The sequence below is a fragment of the Oncorhynchus keta genome, chromosome 1 (assembly GCF_023373465.1).
Source record: "Oncorhynchus keta strain PuntledgeMale-10-30-2019 chromosome 1, Oket_V2, whole genome shotgun sequence".
Lineage (NCBI taxonomy): Eukaryota > Metazoa > Chordata > Actinopteri > Salmoniformes > Salmonidae > Oncorhynchus > Oncorhynchus keta.
In genome coordinates, this window is record NC_068421.1 from 49,193,064 (window position 1) to 49,213,041 (window position 19,978).

At 41.3% G+C, this 19,978-nt stretch overlaps 1 protein-coding gene across 7 annotated transcripts in view; it reads right to left on the minus strand.

Annotated features, from left to right (window-relative positions):
• LOC118386859 (ubiquitin carboxyl-terminal hydrolase 13) overlaps positions 1–19,978 on the minus strand; it is a 67,148-nt gene that overhangs the window by 16,355 nt on the left and 30,815 nt on the right. For 5 of the 7 annotated variants that reach the window (XM_035774848.2, XM_035774856.2, XM_035774838.2 and 2 more), the window contains 9 exons: positions 19,375–19,517; positions 15,598–15,782; positions 15,294–15,388; positions 14,879–15,084; positions 14,293–14,364; positions 14,008–14,113; positions 5,702–5,827; positions 961–1,114; positions 484–658 (listed from right to left, as the gene is read on the minus strand). In XM_035774848.2, the coding sequence (XP_035630741.1) occupies positions 484–658; positions 961–1,114; positions 5,702–5,827; positions 14,008–14,113; positions 14,293–14,364; positions 14,879–15,084; positions 15,294–15,388; positions 15,598–15,782; positions 19,375–19,517 (1,262 nt within the window). The remainder of the gene's footprint in view (positions 1–483; positions 659–960; positions 1,115–5,701; positions 5,828–14,007; positions 14,114–14,292; positions 14,365–14,878; positions 15,085–15,293; positions 15,389–15,597; positions 15,783–19,374; positions 19,518–19,978) is intronic. The other 2 variants (XM_035774829.2, XM_035774821.2) reach the window with 2 other exon arrangements.

Sequence of the window (19,978 nt, forward strand, 5' to 3'; positions counted from 1 at the left end):
AATTATCATGATATTTAATCAGTTTTTTGATATGCCACACCTGTCAGGTGGATGGATTATCTTGGCAAAGGAGAAATGCTCACTAACAGGGACGTAAACAAAGTTGCACACAAAATTTGACAGAAATAATATTTATGTGCAATGTGGAACATTTCTGGGATCTTTAATTTCAGTTCATTAAACGTGGGACCAACATTTTGTTTATATTTTAATTAAATGTACAATACCAGCTTTACATTCATCTTTGGTCGTTTGTGTATGGGTATTAAAAAAAGTGAAATGGTACATTTTTCCTATGGTTAATTCATCATGTAGCCTACCAACACTGGTTTATATTATGGTGCAAAATAACTCAGGTGCAGGATCCAAAAAGCCAAGTCATGAAAGAAAGATAGATCCCCACACACTGTTGAAACTGCGGGAGAATTCAACAATGTAGGATGTCGATCTTTCTTCCCAGCCTTAGACCAGGACCTTGCTTACTTGACTCCAGCTGATTTGGCCTGCAGCTCCGAGCTCCAGAAGTCGGGGACGTTCTCTGGCTCCGTGAAGGCCTGCAGGCACGCTGTGAAGGGGATCCGGGCCCTCACAGGCTCTGGAGGGGCCCTCATGTTCTCCTCTGCTTCGTTTCGCTTGGCTTCATACGCTATCAGCTCCTCTGTCACACACACACACGTCAAGCCATTTAACCTCCTAAAATACTGTTGCGATTGTCGGACTCTCAGATGATTGGGGTTTAGTGATTGTATAATGGACATTTGAAGTAACTTATTTTCCCAACAATTAAGTAATTCAGCCAAGAGTCACCATCTACAGTATGCATTTAAAAACACAAACTCCCAACCCACTTTGGCATTCAGAGATATTGATCCTCCATTCCCTTTGAAGAGGAGAGCTGTGGGGGAGCCAGCAGCCCTGCTGGTTCTCATGGGGCTGGGCCAGCTGCCTGTGGGATCTTACCTCTGTTGGAGGCGGCCTCGATGGGGGCCGGGAGCTGCATGAGGTAGTCCACCTTCTGGGTGTAGCGCACCTTCTGCGTCTGGCAACACTGCACGCGCTCCTCCACCAGGTAGCGGAAGGCGTTGTTGGGGTTCTCCAAGCCCACACTGTTTCTCTAAAGCGAGGGACACACAGGGGAAGATGCAGAGAACATACTGAATACTTACGGCGTCTTCATGGATGCAATTGAATTTACCAGTTAAAAAAGTGTTTGGAAATGTAACTAACTGTTCCCATCAATTAGAACATTGAGACTTTCATTAATTGCATGCATGTTTGAACCTTAGCAACACACACACACACACACACACACACACACACACACACACACACACACACACACACACACACACACACACACACACACACACACACACACACACACACACACACACACACACACACACACACACACACGCACACACACACCAGTCAAAAGTTTGGACACATTACTCATTAAACAGTTTCGTTATTTTTACAATAATAGTGAAGACATAAAAACTATGAAATAACACATGGAATCATGTTGTAACTAAAAAATAAAAAAAAGTGTTACATCAAAATATGTTTTATAATTGAGATTCTGCAAAGTAGCCACCCTTTGGCTTGATAACAGCTTTGCACACTCTTTGCATTCTCTCAACCAGCTTCATGAGGTAGTCATCTGGAATGCATTTCAATTAACAGGTGTGCCTTGTTAAAAGTTCATTTGTGGAATTTAATTTCCTCCTAAATGCGTTTGAGCGAACCAGCCGTGATGTGACAAGGCATGAATGGTATACAGAAGATAGCCCTATTTGGCAAAAGACCAAGTCCATATTATGGCAAGAACAGCTCAAATAAGCAAAGAGAAAACAACAGTCCATCATTAATTTAAAGACATGAACATCAGTCAATACGGAAAATTTCAAGAACTTTGAACGTTTCTTCAAGTGCAGTTGCAAAAACCACAAAGTGCTATGATGAAACTGCCTCATGTAAGACCACCACAGGAAAGGAAGACCCAGAGTTACCTCTGCTGCAATTGCTAAGTTATTTTTGAGTTACCTGCCTCAGAAATTGCAGCCCAAATAAATGCTTCACAGAATTCAAGTAACAGACACTTCAACTGTTCAGAGGAGGCTGTGTGAATCAGGCCTTTGTGTTCGAATTGTTGCAAAGAAACCACTACTAAAGGACACCAATAAGATGAGATTTGCTTGGGCCAAGAAACACGAGCAATGGACCGGTGGAAATCGGTCCTTTGGTCTGATGAGTACAAATTTGTCCATCCCATCTGGTTTGCGCTTAGTGGGACTATCATTTGTTTTTCAATAGGACAATGACCAAACACACCTCCAGGCTGTGTAAAGGCTATTTGACCAAGAAGGAGAGTGATGGAGTGCTGCATCAGATGACCTGGCCTCCTCAATCTCCTGACTTGTCATCAAGGCAAAGCGTGGCTACTTTGAAGAATCTCAAATATAAACTATATATTTGAATTTGTTTAACACTTTTTTGATTACTACATGATTCAGTGTGTTTTTTTCATAGTTTTGATGCCTGCACTACAATGTAGAAAATTGTTTGTTTTTTTAAAGAATAATAATATATGTTTTTAAACCTTGAATGAGTAGGTGTTCAAACTTTTGACTGGTACTACATATACACACTACCGTTCAAAAGTTTAGGGTCACTTAGAAATGTCCTATTTTTTGAAAGAAAGTTACATGTTTTGTCCATTAAAATAACATCGAATTGATCAGAAATACAGTGTAGACATTGTAATGTCGTAAATGACTATTATAGCTGGAAACGGCAGATTTTTTATGGAATATCTACATAGGCGTAAGAGGCCCATTATCAGCAACCATCACTCCTGTGTTTCAATGGCACATTGTGTTAGCTAATCCAAGTTTATCATTTTAAAAGGCTAATTGATCATTAGAAAACCCTTTTGCAATTATGTTAGCACAGCTGAAAGCTATTGTTCTGATTAAAGATGCAATAAAACTGGCCTTCTCTAGACTAGTTGAGTATCTGGAGCATCAGCATTTGTGGGTTCGATTACAGGCTCAAAATGGCCAGAAACAAAGAACTGTCTTCTGAAACTCGTCAGTATATTCTTGTTCTGACAAATGATGGCTATTCCATGCGAGAAATTGGCCAGAAACTGAAGAGCTCGCACAAGGCTGTGTACTACTTCTTTCACAGAACAGTGCAAACTGTGTCTGACCAGAATAGAATGAGGAGTGGGAGGCCCCGATGCACAACTGAGCAAGAGGACAAGTACATTAGAGTTAGAGTCTCAATGTCAACAGTGAAGAGGCTGCTGGCCTTCTAGGCAGAGATCCTCTGTCCAGTGTCTGTGTTCTTTAACCCTTCTTAATCTTTTATTTTTATTGGCCAGTCTGAGATGTGGCTTTTTCTTTGCAACTCTGCCTAGAAGGCCAGCATCCCAGAGTTGCCTCTTCACTGTTGACGTTGAGACTGGTGTTTTGCGGGTACTATTTAATGAAACTGCCAGTTGAGGACTTGTGAGGCCTCTGTTTCTCAAACTAGACACTAATGTACTTGTCCTCTTGCTCAGTTGTGCACCGGGGCCTCCCATTCCTCTTTCTATTCTGGTCAGGGCCAGTTTGCACTGTTCTGTGAAAGAAGTAGTACACAGCGTTGTATGAGATCTTCAGTTTCTTGGCAATTTCTCACATGGGATAGCCTTAATTTCTCAAAAAAAAGGCCTGTTTTATTGCTTCTTTAATGAGCACAATAGTTTTCAGCTGCGCTAACATAATTGCAAAAGGGTTTTCTAATGATCAATAAGCCTTTTAAAATTATAAACTTGGATTCGTTAACACAACATGTCACTGGAACACAGGAATGATGGTTGCTGATAATGGGCCTGTGTACGCCTTTCAGGTTGTGTCGATATAGGACTCGTTTTACTGTGGATATAGATACTTTTGTACCAGTTTCTTCCAGCTTCTTCACAAGGTCCTTTGCTGTTGTTCTTGGATTGATTTGCACTTTTTGCACCAAAGTACATTCATATATAGGAGACAGAACGCGTTTCCTTCCTGAGTGGTATGACGGCTGCGTGGTCCCATGGTGTTTATACTTGCGTACTATTGTTCGTACAGATGAACGTCTGAGGCCTTGGCTGATTTCTTTTGATTTTCCCTTGATATCAAGCAAAGAGTCACTGAGTTTGAAGGTAGGCCTTGAAATACTTCCACAGGTACACCTCCAATTGAATCAAATGATGTCAATTAACTCATCAGAAGCTTCTAAAGCCATGACATCATTTTCTGGAATTTTCCAAGCGGTTTAAAAAGGGACAGTCAACTTAGTGTAAGTAAACTTCTGACCCACTGGAATTGTGATACAGCGAATTACAAGTGAAATAATCTGTAAACAATTTTTGGAAAAATTACTTGTGTCATGCAAAGTAGATGTCCTAACTGACTTGCCAAAACTATAGTTTTAATCACTCCAACCTAAGTGTATGTAAACTCCCGACTTCAACTGTGTGTGTGTGTAATAAATGTATATATACTGTATACATCACAAGGGGGCCATGCCAAGCATCCTGTTGTCATGTGGTCAATTACACACAGTCAAAGATTGACCAACGAAGAAAGACAGGGGGAAGCAAGTATAACTCAAAGAGGTACGCAGATGTTTATTGGGGGGGGTCATTGGGGACGAAACTTGTTTAATTTATTTGAGGACTCATGGGGAAATGAGTCTTAAATTAAAACCGTTTGGCTTGTATGGAGTGTCACATCAGCAGCTTTTCTATTCTAAGAGGCTACAGAAATTCTCAGGTTATAGCTCTACTCCCAGCTCCAGTGACGTATTCTAACTGGCTGGCTGGCAGGCTAAACTTGAAGGCCACTGTTAGAGTCTGCCTGTCTCGGTCTAACCAACTCAGTTCCTCCACACAGGCTAAGGACAGCTGATTATGCCCACAAATTATACACTCAAATCAAATTAAAAAAGGTAAAAACATAGGGCCCCATTTAAATTAGAAAAGGTACTCTGAAGCTAAGGAAAAAAAAACGTTGATTTTTTACTTATATTAACATGAAGTTGACTTTTGACAACAATTGACAATAGATAAATCAGCCATGCAACGGAGTCTAGTAAATTATTTTTGGCTCGATTGTTTTGGTCAAGGGCAAGAGCAGAGAAAGTGGCGGGTTTCTAGTCTGAGCATGTTTCTGTGTTGACTTCAGGCAGAATAGGAAGCATTATCTGGCCAGTGTAACCGACAGGGGCAGTCTAAATTTAGCCCGGTTGAGAAAATCACTTCAGAGCACAAGTGTGTGTCTGCCGGCCCGGGGACAGGGTGCTGCGTTTCGTCAAAAACAGTCCCGCTTCCTCTCCCCCAAGGTTCCGATTGACCACGTGTGACAAGAGTCAGAGATGCACCGACATGCCGGAAAAATGCTTCACGGTAGCCATTTCATGAAAGCTATTTTTTTTACTTTTATTAAGGCCATCACTGAAAGACAAGCTGAAAAGCCAGTGCCATTAGATACCGTGTATGCTTATGAGCCTTTTATTGAACACCAGTGACTGTTTGCCAATTGCTGTACCTCTGCAACAATGGCATACTGTATTCATCGCTACATGCCTTTTAGAGTAGTTTTTATTATTACAAATACACCGTAACACGCTCCTACTTATAGAAAACACGTATGAAGCCATACATGCATACCTCCACCAGGTTGATGAGATGCAGGAAAAACTTCTGTGCGTCTTGCTGTCTGTTGGAGGAGAACTCCGGGTGGCCATTGCTAACCAGGGCTTTGAACATCTTGAGAGAGATACCCTTTGGCTGGTGCTGGAATGAGAACAAGGGGTCACACACACACACACACACACACACACACACACACACACACACACACACACACACACACACACACACACACACACACACACACACACAGAATGATTTGTCACCTGTCTAAGGGTGCAGCAAGACAAGACACCAAACCAAAACCATTGAACTGTGATTGGTGGTACTTCAGGAAAAAAAATCTGATTCTGCTAATAAACATTCTGAATATCATGAGGCCAATTTCCAACAATTTCCAAGGCGATTTCAGCTACTCAAGTTAGGATTTGTTTCGACTTGAAAAGGGCTTTGCCGTCTTCGTTTTTCAATAGAAAAACACATTTAATCAAGCAGAAACAAGTACAAATTATCCTTGAGATCCTTTCCCCACAAAAATAAGCAGTCAATCTGCAGACAATCATGACGATCTTTATTGGCTGTGTGAGATTAATCATAAATCTCACAACAGCAGGTGCTGTAGTGTAGAGACTATGTCGGTAATCTGTATAGTAAATACTTGAGGATTCAGGGCTGTATTGTACAGATTGGATTAGCAACAATTCACACTGCTCAAGCAAGACAAGTTGATATGTAGCAGCTAGCCATCTTGGCAATGAAAAATGCCAAAATGGCACATTTATTAAATGAGAGCACATTTAACCCTTGTGTAGTCTTAACATTATGTATACCTCCTTGTCCTAAAGGTAAATAAATGACCCACCTTCACTAAACCCCTAAAATAAAGCAGCTTAATTGAATTGAACCCCAAATCTATTTTGCATGAAGAACCAACCTGTCATTCATCACAAACGTTGTGAATATCTGGGTTTTCCCTCTTCACAATGCAGAAAGACTGCATTTAAAATCAGTGGACACCACTCTGTTTTTTTAACAAGAGATAGCACTTTTATAATCTAAGATAGTATAAGAAATGCGCAGAAAGTAGTTTTGAATGCATTTTATTGAAGGTTTTTTGGCAACATAATGATATATTCTTATATACACTGTACAATGAGGAATTCAACTACAAAATACTAGTCTTCTCCCATTTTTTAAAACATTGCCCCCACTCACAACATGAAAAACAACAATCAATAAGGATAAAACAAGATAGATACAAAACAAAAACGTGAAGAACATAAATCAATCAACGATCACTGATCTCAGACATTTTGTGCAGTGTGCTCAGGAAGACCACATTCTTCCTCCTCTTTGGGAGTTAAGAAACTAGAGGGGTGGTGGGGGTGAAGGCAAACTTTGATGAGAAATTCATTTAGACATACACACAGAGAGCGTGAGATTGCCTAGAAACCCGATGTTGAATTGCATTGAATTCTACGTTGGGCCAAAATTTGCATTTTAATTAGGAAAGTTCCCTCTCACGACCTCTACATGCCAGAATGTTGTATAAAATTATATTTTAAACGTACTTTACCGGTTGTCCATGCGGTTGGTCCTTTTGGCGGTAGGAATGTGAGACAGGCCTCCCGAGTGGCGCAGTGGTCTAAGGCACTGCATCGAAGTGCTAGCTGTGCCACTAGAGATTATGGGTTCGAGTAAAGGCTCTGTCGCAGCCAGGAGACCAATGGGGCGGCGCACAATTGGCCCACTGTTATCCGGGTTAGGGGAGGGTTTGGCCGACAGGGATGTCTTTGTCCCATCGAGCACAAGTGACTCCTGTGGCGGGCCGGGCTCGGTGCGTGCTGACATGGTCGCCAGGTGTACGGTGTTTCCTCCGATACATTGGTGCGGCTGGCTTCCGGTTTCAGTGGGAATTGTGTCAAGAAGCATTGCGGCTTGGCAGGGTTTCGGAGGACGCACGGCTCTCAGCCTTCGCCTCTCCCGAGTCCGTACGGGAGTTGCAGCGATGAGACAAGACTAACTAAGAAAAAAGGGGTTTAAATAAAAGGGGGAGTGAGAATTTATCCACAGGATTTTCAAAGTGCTGGTAATGCGTTCAGATTTCTATTACCTGAAGCATGTGCAGAACCATGTAAACACGTGCACGAGCTCGGCTAGAATGCATGTGTCTCGTGCATGGATTTGTATCTTGTGCACATGCTTCAGTGATAGAAATCTGAACGCACTACCAGCACTTTGAAAAAAGTTTGTAATTAAACTTTCCTGTAGGTAGCGCATTTGGAAAGTATGCAGACCCATTGACTTTATCCACATTTTGATACGTTACAGCCTTATTCTAAAATGGTTTCCCCTCAATCTACACACAATACCCCATAATGACAAAGCAAAAACAGGTTTAGATTTTTTTTACAAATTCATTACAAATTAAACAAAATATTAAAACTAAGTCTTCTTGGGTATGATGCCTCAAGCATGGCACACCTCTATTTGGGGAGTGTCTCCCATTCTTCTCTGTCAATCCTCTCAAGCTCCGTCAGGTTGGATGGGGAGCATTGCAGCTATTTTCAGGTATCTCTAGAGATGTTCGACTGGGTTCAAGTCTAGCCTGGCTGGGCCACTGAAGGACACTCAAAGACTCGTCCCGAAGCCACTCCTGCGTTGTCTTGGCTGTGTGATTAGGGTCATTGTCCTGTTGGAAGGTGAACGTTCTCCCCAGTCTGAGGTCCTGAGCGCTCTGGAGTATGTTTTCATCAAGGATCTCTGTACTTTGCTCCATTAATCTTTCTCTCGGTCCTTACTAGTCTCCCAGTCCCTGCCTCAGAAAAACATCCCCACAGTATGGTGCTGGCACCACCATAGGGATGGTGCCAGATTTCCTCCAGGCGTGACACTAGGCATTCAGGAGAGAGTATTGTTTCTCATGGTCTGAGAGTTCTTTAGGTGCCTTTTGGCATACTCCAAGCGGGCTGTCATGTGCCTTTTACTGAGGAGTGGCTTCCATCTGGCCACTCTAGCATAAAGTCTTGATTGGTGGAGTGCTGCAGAGATGGTTGTTCTTCTGAAAGACTCTCCCATCTACAAAGAGGAATTCTGGAGCTCTGTCAGAGTGACCATTGGGTTCTTGCTCAGTTTGGCTGGGCAGCCAGCTCTAGGAAGAGTCTTGATGGTTACAAACTTCTTCCATTTAAGTATGAGTAGGCCACTGTGTTCTTGGGGACCTTCAATGCTGCAGAAATGTTTTGGTCCCCTTCCCTAGAGTTCGGTCTCAGAGCTCGACGGACAATTCATTCGACCTCATGTCTTGGTTGATCTAGCTAACGTTAGCTAGCTACATGGTTGACACTGCAGCTAGCTAGTGACAACCTAATGTAATAGCTAGTTAGTTATTGCCACACACACACACATCTGATTAATTTGATCACTCTTTATGTCAATGCCAATGACAAGCAGAGACCATATGGGGAGCTAAAAACACATTAAACTTTGTCTGTCAGATTCTGGGTTAGCCAAAGTTGGCTATTTGATTTGCACTAGCCCTCAAAAACACAGCAGAATTTTATCTGAGAAATACTTCTTACTCCAGAAATATACAATATTACAAAAGGCAGAAGGTAATTAAACTTCTGATCGCATTTGGCTAAGAACCCACAAACAAAAATATCCTCAGGCATGAAGACGTACGCTTCACTTCAAGAGCCTTGGTGGAGATACAGGGTTTGATGGAGTTTTGATGTCAAGCTATTTTGAATACATTTCATTGGTCAAGGGGTCGTGAAACATTCATACAGACGTAAAGGGTAAAGGGGAACCAATAGCATCGATTCATGTAAAATCACTCAATTTGCAGGCTTTCCTCCGACAGTGATTACATGAAATATCTATCAACCTTCGTAACTGAAGTGATTTGGTAAAATGTAACGTAGTAAAAAATTAAGTTACTTCCATCAGAAATTACTTGAGTAAGAGTACAAGTACAGCCCACAGAGAGTAACTTGAAAAGTACTAGTTCCTCCAAAAATTCAAAGAGCAATGCAAGAAGCCTACTACATAGCCTACTACTACTTGAACTGATGCCAAGTGGACCTGCAGTCTAAGTTAATATGTAGCCTACAAATACAACTTCCAGCTGACCCCTGCCTGGCTGTGATTCTAAATATTAAAAAATAATTAATTCAAATCCTCCTGCTTCAGGATTATGTTCCTTCTGCGACAAAAGGGGGCAAATTAAGATCCAACATCTAGACCAACCAAAAATAAATTTGGGACAAATATTGGGTTATAATATTGAAAATATATATTTTTAAAGACATACAACACAGCCTTACATTTTTTTTAACTACAAGTTAATCAGAAGGAGAAATAGTGAATATTGACAGAGGAGAATACATATTTCTGCACAAGTCCCTTTTTTTTCTTCCATTCTGCCAGGCAACGGTGTTCCACTCAGCTGTCTGTGTCCAAAACTAGCCGTGGCCTCAGATGAAATGCAGAGCCACATTCCTGCCCTTTCCATTACTGCTGTGGCTAATAAGGGCTAAGATAAAAGTCAGGGGTCTAAAAAAAACATAGGATGTTTTAAAATAGGCGTTTAGTGCTTCATTTCCTTATTTCATAGCCTATTACTGTACACAGTGCCATCAGAAATTATTAACACCCCTTGACTTATTCCACATTTTGTTGTGTTACAGCCTGAATTCAAAATGCATTAAATTGATTTTGTTTCCCCATCTACACACAATACCCCATAATGACAAAGTGAAAACATGCAAATGTATTGAAAACGAAATACAAAAATATTGCATTTCCATAAGTATTCACACCCTTGAGACAATACTTTATAGAAGCACCTTTGGCAGTGATTATAGCTGGGAGTCTTTCTGGATAAGTCTCTAAGAGCTTTCCACACTTGGATTGTGCAACATTTGCCCATTATTCTTCTTTAAATTCTTCAAACTCTGTCAAATTGGTTGTTGTACTGCTGAAAGCTGAATTAATCTTCCAGCGTCTGGTGGAAAGCAGACTGAACCAGGTTTTCCTCTAGGATTTTGCCTGTGCTTAGATCCATTCGGTTTCTTTTTTTATCCTGAAAAACTCCTCAGTCCTTAATTAACAATTACAAGCATACTCATAACATGATCCAGCCAGCACTATGATTGAAAATATGAAGAGTGGAATTCAGTAATATGTTGTATTGGATTTGCCTCAAACATAACACTTCGTATTTAGGACAAGAAGAAGAAATTGCTTTGCCACCTTTTTTTGCAGTTTAACTTGTGTTGTTTAATGTTTTTATACGTTTCCTTTTCACTCTGTCAATTAGGTTAGTATTGTGGAGTAACTACAATGTTGACCCATCCTGAAAGTTTAATGACTTTGATTGGTGACTTTAAAACAGTTCTCTCCTATTTTCCTGAGTTGGGAAGGACACCTGTATGTTTGTAGTGACTGAGTATATTGATACACCATCCAAAAGAGGAATTAATAACTACAATGCTCAAAGGGATGGTCAAGGTCTGTTTGTTTTTTTACCCATCAACCAATAGCTACCCTTCCTTGCGTGGCATTGGATAACTTCCTGGTCTTTGTGGTTGAAATTCACTGCTTGACAGAGGGACCTTTCAGATAATTGTATATGTGGGGTACAGAGATGTAGTTTTTTTTTTTTTTTAAATCACGTTAAACACTATTATTGCCCACAGAACGAGTCCATGAAACTTTAGGCTTGCCATAATAAAGTGGTTGAATACTTATTCACTCAAGACATTTTAGCTTTTCATTGTTTTATAACATTTGTCAAATATTCTAAAAACATCATTACACTGACATTATGGGATATTGTGTGTATGCCAGTGACAACAAATCTCAATTTAATCCATTTTAAATTCAGTCTGTAACATAACAAAAGGTGTAAAAATGGGTGAACACTTTCTGAAGGCACTGCCGGGGCGGCAGCGTAGCCTAGTGGTTAGAGCGTTGGACTAAGGTTGCGAGTTCAAACCCCCGAGCTGACAAGGTACAAATCTGTCGTTCTGCCCCTGAACAGGCAGTTAACCCACTGTTCCCAGGCCATCATTGAAAATAAGAATGTGTTCTTAACTGACTTGCCTAAAGGTAAAAAAATAAATAAATAAAAAACACATAGGTGAAAGCACTTTAATTTGAAACATGCTGCCCTCACATATTAAATCCAATCAGATTATTAACTACAAGGTAAACGAGCCAAAAAGGAGAAGTCATGTTCGACATGAATATAGAATATCAGTTGTCATTTCGGAATAAGCTAATATCAGAAACATTGACAAGCGATCAGTAGAGACAACCAAGTGTTTCCTGAGGAACACTTATGGACTTCACTTATTTTAAGGCTCAATTTTAAAATGGTCGTAGAGCTGTAAAATTTCACATTGAGTATGTTTACATGCACACTAATATACTGAACAAAAATATAAATGCAACAATTTCAAAGATAAGGAAAATCAGTCGATTGAAATAAATGAATTAGGGCCCAATATGGATTTCACATGACATGCATCTGTTGGTCACAGATCCCTTATAACAATTTTAAAAATAAACTGGGGTGTGGATCAGAAATCCAATCAGTATCTGCCTGCTGTGACCACCATTTGCCTCACGCAGCACGACATCTCCTTTGCATGGAGTTGATCAAGCTGTTGATTGTGGCTTGTAGAATGATGTCCCACTCTTCTTCAATGGTTGTGCAAAATTGCTGGATATTGGCGAACCTGTTGTCATACATATAGATCTAGAGCATCCCAAACATGCTCAATGGGTGACATGTCTGGCGAGTGTGCAGGCCATGGAAGAACCAGAACAGTTTATACAGAAATTATTCAGTTGTGCAAATCTGCAGTTTCATCAGCTACCCGGGAGGCTGTTCTCAGACAATCCCACAGGTGAAGAAGCTGGATGCGGAGGTCCTGGGCTGGCATGGTTACATGTGGTCTGCAATTGTGAGGCCAGTTGGACGTACTGCAAAATTCTCTGGCAACAGCTCTGGTGGACCTTCCTGCACTCAAAATGCCAATTACATGCTCCATCAAAACATCTGTGGCATTGTGTTTTGCGACAAAACTGCAAATTTTAGTGTGGCCTTTTATTGTCCCCAGCACAAGGTGCACCTGTGTTTAATCAGTTTCTTGATATGCCACACCTGTCAGATGGATGGATTATCTTGGGAAAGGAGAGATTCTCACTAACAGGGATGTACAAAATGTGGGCACAAAATTTGAGAGAAATTTGCTTTTTTTGCGTATTCTGGGATCTTTTATATCAGCTCATGAAACATGGGACCAACATTTGACATGTTTCCTTTATATTTTTGTTCAGTATAATTTGATATTAAACTGATTACGGCATTAGGCCGAGTATGGAAATGGTCATGTGAAAACCTTACTCTGCTTGTCTTAAATCGGTATAAGGTCAAAAGGTCAAAAGTAAGCATGCGTCGATTAAAACGCCTGGTTTTCTAAGCTATCTTTCTAATTATTAGGACATGTAAACAGCTTTTCAGCAGTGTATTTGATCTGTGCATTTGCCAGCACCAGCAGAGTGAAGTAAACTCTCTTATGTGAAGTAAACTCTGAAAAACTCAAAGTATGCATCTTAAAAATGGTTCACAAAACTTTATATGTCCGTACTCAGAATCAAATAGACTTCGCAAAAATAAGCCACTGCATTTATCTGGAGTCCCATCAAGTAGCCTGATTTCAGATGTGCCCATGTAAACAAATTAGGAAAATCATTCTTCTTGTAAAGCATGGAAACGTTTTAAACAAACTATTATATTCATCTGACCAGCCACAATAATCGTATTATTGTGTCCATAACGGTGCTCACTGTGTCTTAGAGGCAGAGTTCATACTCATCATGATTCCATGTGTCTGGGTTTTTTCTAGCGACTATTCCGCAGCTTATTTTTATATATCAAGAAATGTGAACAGTGGAAAAAGTAATGAAGACCGTGCAGAAGAAACGTTTTTACAAATGCTTATGTATTGTTCACACTACCAGCATATAATTATTTTTGCTTGTTCATGTAATGAGGACGATCGGAAACCAATAACATTCTGTTTTGACCTGAATGCAGGACTCCTCATTAAATTACATTTGCATTTACTAGAAGTTTAAAAAACTAGCGGCTTAATAATGGCCGGAGAGGAAAAGTACGATACACTAGTTAACCACAGCTCTTACGCCTACTTATCTGGAAACCACAGAACAAAAAACACTTTCCAAATTGCCATTTGTCAGTCTGTAATTGTACATGCTCACATTACACCCAGATATCGAGCTGGACGTACCCAGTCTAATACCTTGTATTCTTCTTTCATCACCTGTTCAATGAGCTCGGATTTCATTGGTGGTTTGGAGTACAGGCCTGAGAGGAGTCCGTGGCCCAGTTTCGCCCTGGCGGATAAACAAAAACAAACCAAAGGATTAGTGACAAACCAACATGGGCTGTCCTATTACACAAGCTTGCATTGTAAATACAGTAGCTTCTCAAACCTGACTAAGAAAAGCTCTTTGCCAACACCATCAACATACAAACAAAAAAGTAAAGAAATTGGTCAAGAGTGTTGACTTACATTTGTGTGCTGAAGTCCGTGCTGGGGTCAAGAGGTGAGTAGTCATATATCCTCTGTAGATTTCCAACATACCTAGAGATTAAAAGCAGACATCCGACAATATGAGATTGAACACTACATTCATCCACTCGTACAAACCTGCCACTTACAGTACTGTAGGTATTGTTTTGCAAATATTTTATTTATTGATCCATTATTTTACCAGGTAAATTGACTGAGAACACGTTCTCATTTGCAACAATGACCTGGGGAATAGTTACAGGGGAGAGGAGGGGGATGAACGAGCCAATTGTAAACTGGGGATTATTAGGTGACCGTGATGGTTTGAGGGCAAATAATGAGGGCAATTATTATCCAATAGATGCGTACAAAACATGTAATAAGACCTTTAGGTCAAGTCACTTTTCCTTCATAGTCATCTTCATCGGTGTTGTTGTATGAGGGCGAAACATGACGACCCCCCCCCCCTAGACCCCCACGCCCAACGTCCTGATTTACTATGTTTATTCCGGTCCATCTTGGAGGCCTCGCTCTCGATCTCCCTGTATCCCTCTCCCACACCATCCCAGATGCTAGTAATACTTACGCCCTCTGGAACTCAGGGATGCTGAAGAGGACCTGCATGATGGTGCCCAGGTAGCAGCTGTTGCCCAGGTTCTTGATGCCCGTGAAACCCGAGCCGTACACTGCCTTCAGCTTCATGCCCGACTCCTGGATCACCTCCCACTCGCTGACTCGCGGCCGCATGCCGTTTGTGTTGTCTGTGTTGTGGTGGCCGTTATCTGTTCCATTCTGTTCAAATCAACAGAATAAAAAGAGGGAGTCCCCATTCACAATGGAGGTCCAGCCATACCCAGAGACGGTTGATATTATTCCAGGGGGGCACATTCCATTCTATGTGAAATGGAAATGGCTGTTTGATACAGGTTACTTTTGGTGACATTGACAGACAGTTGTTGAAAATCATCTAATTGTATTCCTACAATGACGGCAAGACGTACCCGCTGAATCGGTATAATGTCTATTCCAAAGTGTTGCAAGTGTTCGGATATTTGCGGGTCCAGGACTGCTTCTTCTTCATCGAACGAATAAATATCTGGGAGAGAAAAACCCAAACAGTTAAACCTAGTTACGAGTTAGTTGCTATTCGTAAAGTCACGAACAACAAATTGAAGTAGGTTTGTTGTCAGTTTATACACAACACAAGGGACAGTTTAGTAGAGACGGTCTGCTTTATACTAATGGAAGAATTAAAACACTGAAATCAGGACAGTTTTTTGTTTTCCCCCAATATGTGTCACTGACCTGCTATGTCTGGAGTGAGGTTGTCCAGCTTGACTGCCAGGGGGAAGTTAGTGTCCTTGAAGTGGTCCAAGGCGTGGCCGTTTCCTCCGGAACCATCAAAGAACCACTTCCCACAAAGCACCGCTCCGTCTGACAGGTTCAACCACAGGTTCTCTTTCATCTCACACTTCTGACATTTCCATCCACTGAGAAGAGAGGGGACAGGGGGGTAAACATTGAGTCATATCATATTGCTCTTATACATTTGTTTCAGTGTCGTTTTTCCTTGCAGGACAAAATGGCAAAAATGGCCGAAAAGCATTCCCTCTCATTGGGGTTAATTTGTTGACCTGAATTATGTTCAACGTTTCAATGTTCTAACGTTTCTCATTATAAAGCACTTCATTAACACTAGTGCTTTATAATGCTATATAATAGGAGTATGTCAAGCAAAAGGCACTGTAACGTTACAGAGTACCTTGGCTTCAGACACCAAAGAAAACACCTGTTGATTGGAGAGCCGCTGAGAAATGGGTCGGCCAAGTTAATCCAAGTGCTCTGGTGTGTCCCATCATGTTTTGTGCACCTCAAAGAGTGACAGAGTTGACGCAGCTGCACATGGGTGTCCGCTTGGGGTTATATTTAGTGTGGTAACCTTCTGTCTCATCTACAGAGCGGCCCAGCCGCATTAGGACCAATCTAAATTCGCTACCGTTCATAATTACCATCCTTAGCACAGGAAATTGATTTGACCAGTTGCTGAGAAGTCTACCTATGACAAGCATGCCAGTATAATACATCTGAAAGAGAGCATATTCTTTGTGCGTATGTAGGCCTGTGTGATCTGACCTTGGGAATACTCAACCAGGAGAGATTCCTTGATATGGGGGCAGAATCCCACAAGTAAAGTGGAGGGACGCGCAAGTAAATTAAGTCAATTGTTCTCAAAGTGGGCTCGCGGAGGTACTGCAGGGGTCCAGACCTCAATATATTTTAAAATACAAATTACATTTAATTTTCTTAATGCATATTAAACACATTTTGGGATCCGTGGAATACGTTAAGAGGGTGCAATACAATGTAATATTAATTTACATTAACCCTGGGCACCATGGGCCTGGGAGGCTCACAGGGATATTGGTATCCACAGTCCTCCACAAATTATACATTTTTCAACTCAATACCTCCTGTATTCCCCACCCCAATTTTGTTTTTTACATAAATGCACTGTAATTCAAGCTGTTAAAAAGGTCCAACTCAGCCATTTTTTATCTGTACTTAACAAAAATATAAACGCAAAATGTAAAGTGTCGGTCCCATGTTTTATGAGCTGAAATAAAAGATCCCAGAAATGTTCCATTGGCACAAAAAGCTTATTTCTCTCAAATTTGGTGCACAAATTTGTTTACATCCCTGTTATTCAGCATTTATACTTTGTCAAGATAATTCATCCACCTGATAAGGTGCAGCATATCAAGAAGCTGATTAAACAGCATGATCATTACACAGGTGCACCTTGTGCTGGAGAGAATAAAAGGCCACAAAAAATGTGCAGTGCCACAGATGTCTGAAGTTTTGAGGGAGCGTGCAATTGGTATACTGACTGCTGGAATGTCCACCAGAGCTGCTGCCAAATCATTTAATGTTTAATTCTCTACCATAAGCCGCCTCCAACGTCATTTTAGAGAATTTGGCAGTACGTCCAACCGGCCTCACAACCGCAGACCATGTGTAACCACGCCAGCCCAGGACGTCCACATCCAGCTGCTCCACCTGTGGGATTTTCTGAGACCAGCCACCCGTACAGCTGATGAAACTGAGAAGTATTTCTGTCTGTAATAAAGCCATTCTGTGGGGAGTTGGTGGGCCTGGCTCCTAAGTGGGTGGGCCTATAACCCCCCAGGCCTACCCCTGCCTAGTCATGTGTAATCCATAGATTAGCGTCAATAATTCATTTATTTCAATTGACTAACTCGTTGAAATTGTTGCATGTTCCAGTTATATTTGTGTTCAGTATAAATACAAAATCATTTCTGGGTAACAACTTTACTGTGAATATTTTTTATAAAATATTCTAAAATAAACAAAAATTCTTCAAGCAATCATTTTGGTAGGAGTGTCTGGGTGTGGTCTGAGTGGCGACGGGAAAACTGAAAACAAGCCGTTATTGGCAGAGGTTTGGAACTCTTACCGCCTGGTGATGTGACCGATTCAGGCTGAAATTTCAGCCAGTCTTTTCAAACAGCTCTTACGCCGAAGGGCACTATCATTTTCACAATATTATTCCAACCTCACTTGGTATATATTTCCACACAATACCAAACATTAGGAACACCTTCCCAATATTGAGTTGCACCCCTCGCTTTTCCACCTCAACTCGTCGGGGCATGGACTCTACAAGGCGTCGAAAGCGTTTCACAGGCATGCTGTTGGCCCATGTTGCCTCCAATGCTTCCCACAGTTGTGTCAAGTTGGCGAGTTGTCCATTGGGTGGTGGACCCTTCTTGATATACACGGGAAACTATTAAGCCTGAAAAATGCAGCAGCGCTGCAGTGCTTGACACACTCAAACCCATGCGCCTGGCAGCTACTACCTACCGTACCCTATTGAAAGGCACTTCGATTTTTTTGTCTTGCTCATTCACTCTCAGAATGGCACACAGAGAGTACATGTCTCAATTACCTCAAGGCTTAAAAATCCTTTTTCCTCCCCTTCACATAAACCTATTGAAATGGATTTAACAAGTGAACATAGCTTTCACCTGGATTCACCTCGTCATGGAAAGAGCAGGTGTTCATAATCTTTTGTGTACTCCTGTAACGAATCTCTTCTTCGTCTGAAGAGGAGTAGGAAGGATCGGACCAATATGCAGCGTGGTAAGTGTCCATGTTAATTTATTAGACTGAACACACAAAACAAAATAACAAAGCGAATGGAAGAAACAAAACAGTTCTGTCAGGTGACATACACTAAACAGAGAACAACTACCCACACCTCATAGTGGGAACACAGGCTACTTAAGTATGGTTCTCAATCTCAGACAACGATTGACAGCTGCCTCTGATTGGGAACCATACCAGGCCAAAAGCAGAAATACAAAACATAGAACAAAAACATTGAATGCCCACCCCAACTCACGCCCTGACCAAACTAAAACAGAGACATAAAAAAGGAACTAGGGTCAGGACGTGACAACTCCATGTATATAAAACAAAGAAAATCAAGTTTTTGACTGCACTGGGCCTTTAAAAACACCAACTTTTTGTCAATGCCTCATGGCAAAATGTGTAGTACTGCAGGATATTGGCTTTAAAGCTGCAACCAAACAGCTCTCTGCCACATGACAAAAAGCGTAGAATTGTAGGAAATTCACTTGAAAACCGCAAAATTCTCTCCAATGCCTTTAAAAATGTTCCTTCCTAGGGACAGAGACTTGGTTCATTCGGCCATGCACTGCCAAAGTCATAGTAAAACTCCTTGTACGCTATTTCATGTATCACTTCGGTTGTACTGATTATGGAGGGGTCCCTGATGAATTTGCTATCACAAAAGTGGTAGACAGACCAAAAGAGTTTGAGAACGCATTATTAAGTAACTCAGAAGGACCCCCTAAACCACACCAGAAACACAAGAGGACCCACAAACGAGCAGCAACACAAGAAACACAAAATGACACCAGACATACATATTCTACAGATGGCTGGTGGGGACGTTGTTCTGAAGCCACCGTCCACCATAATGGCATATCTACATTATTGCATGACAGTTGTTAGTCCAATCAGTAGGCAAGTCGTTACCTGGGTGGGATCCTCACGCCGTTGTCCTGCTGTCGAAGACTCCTGGCATGTTTGGAAACCTGGATCTCCTCGTCCCAGGAGTCGGGCTCCTGTTTTTTGTAGGCTGACGCAGCGTTGAGCACGGCATCGCAGGCTATTGTCACCTGGGAGTCACGGGACACACAGGAGGCATTAGATCTGACTGGGGAGATGTGAATCACTGACATGCGATGTGAATGTGATGTGATTGTGACTCACTGACGTGAATCACTGAAATAATAAGACAAGGACTAGTCACAGGTCTAGGACTGTGGAGCATACAGGAGGATATATAACCGGATCCCAGTTATATCAGTGAGGATAAGAGAGAGGATATGTTCCTGAAACCTTGTTAATAATATAGAGTATCATGGTAATGTCTCGCTGATTTGTCTTTCACCATCACTGGTAGGGGAGTAAGCCTTTAACAGGGGATAACGTAACAACGCCAAATAAACTTTGTCACTTTTAAATCATGTAATGTGTTTTTTTTTTAATATAATGTAACAAATGGATAATGTAGTAAATCTCCAGAAAAGTTATTAAAACAGTTGAATGATAATCTAATAGTTTCCCCCAGATAGAG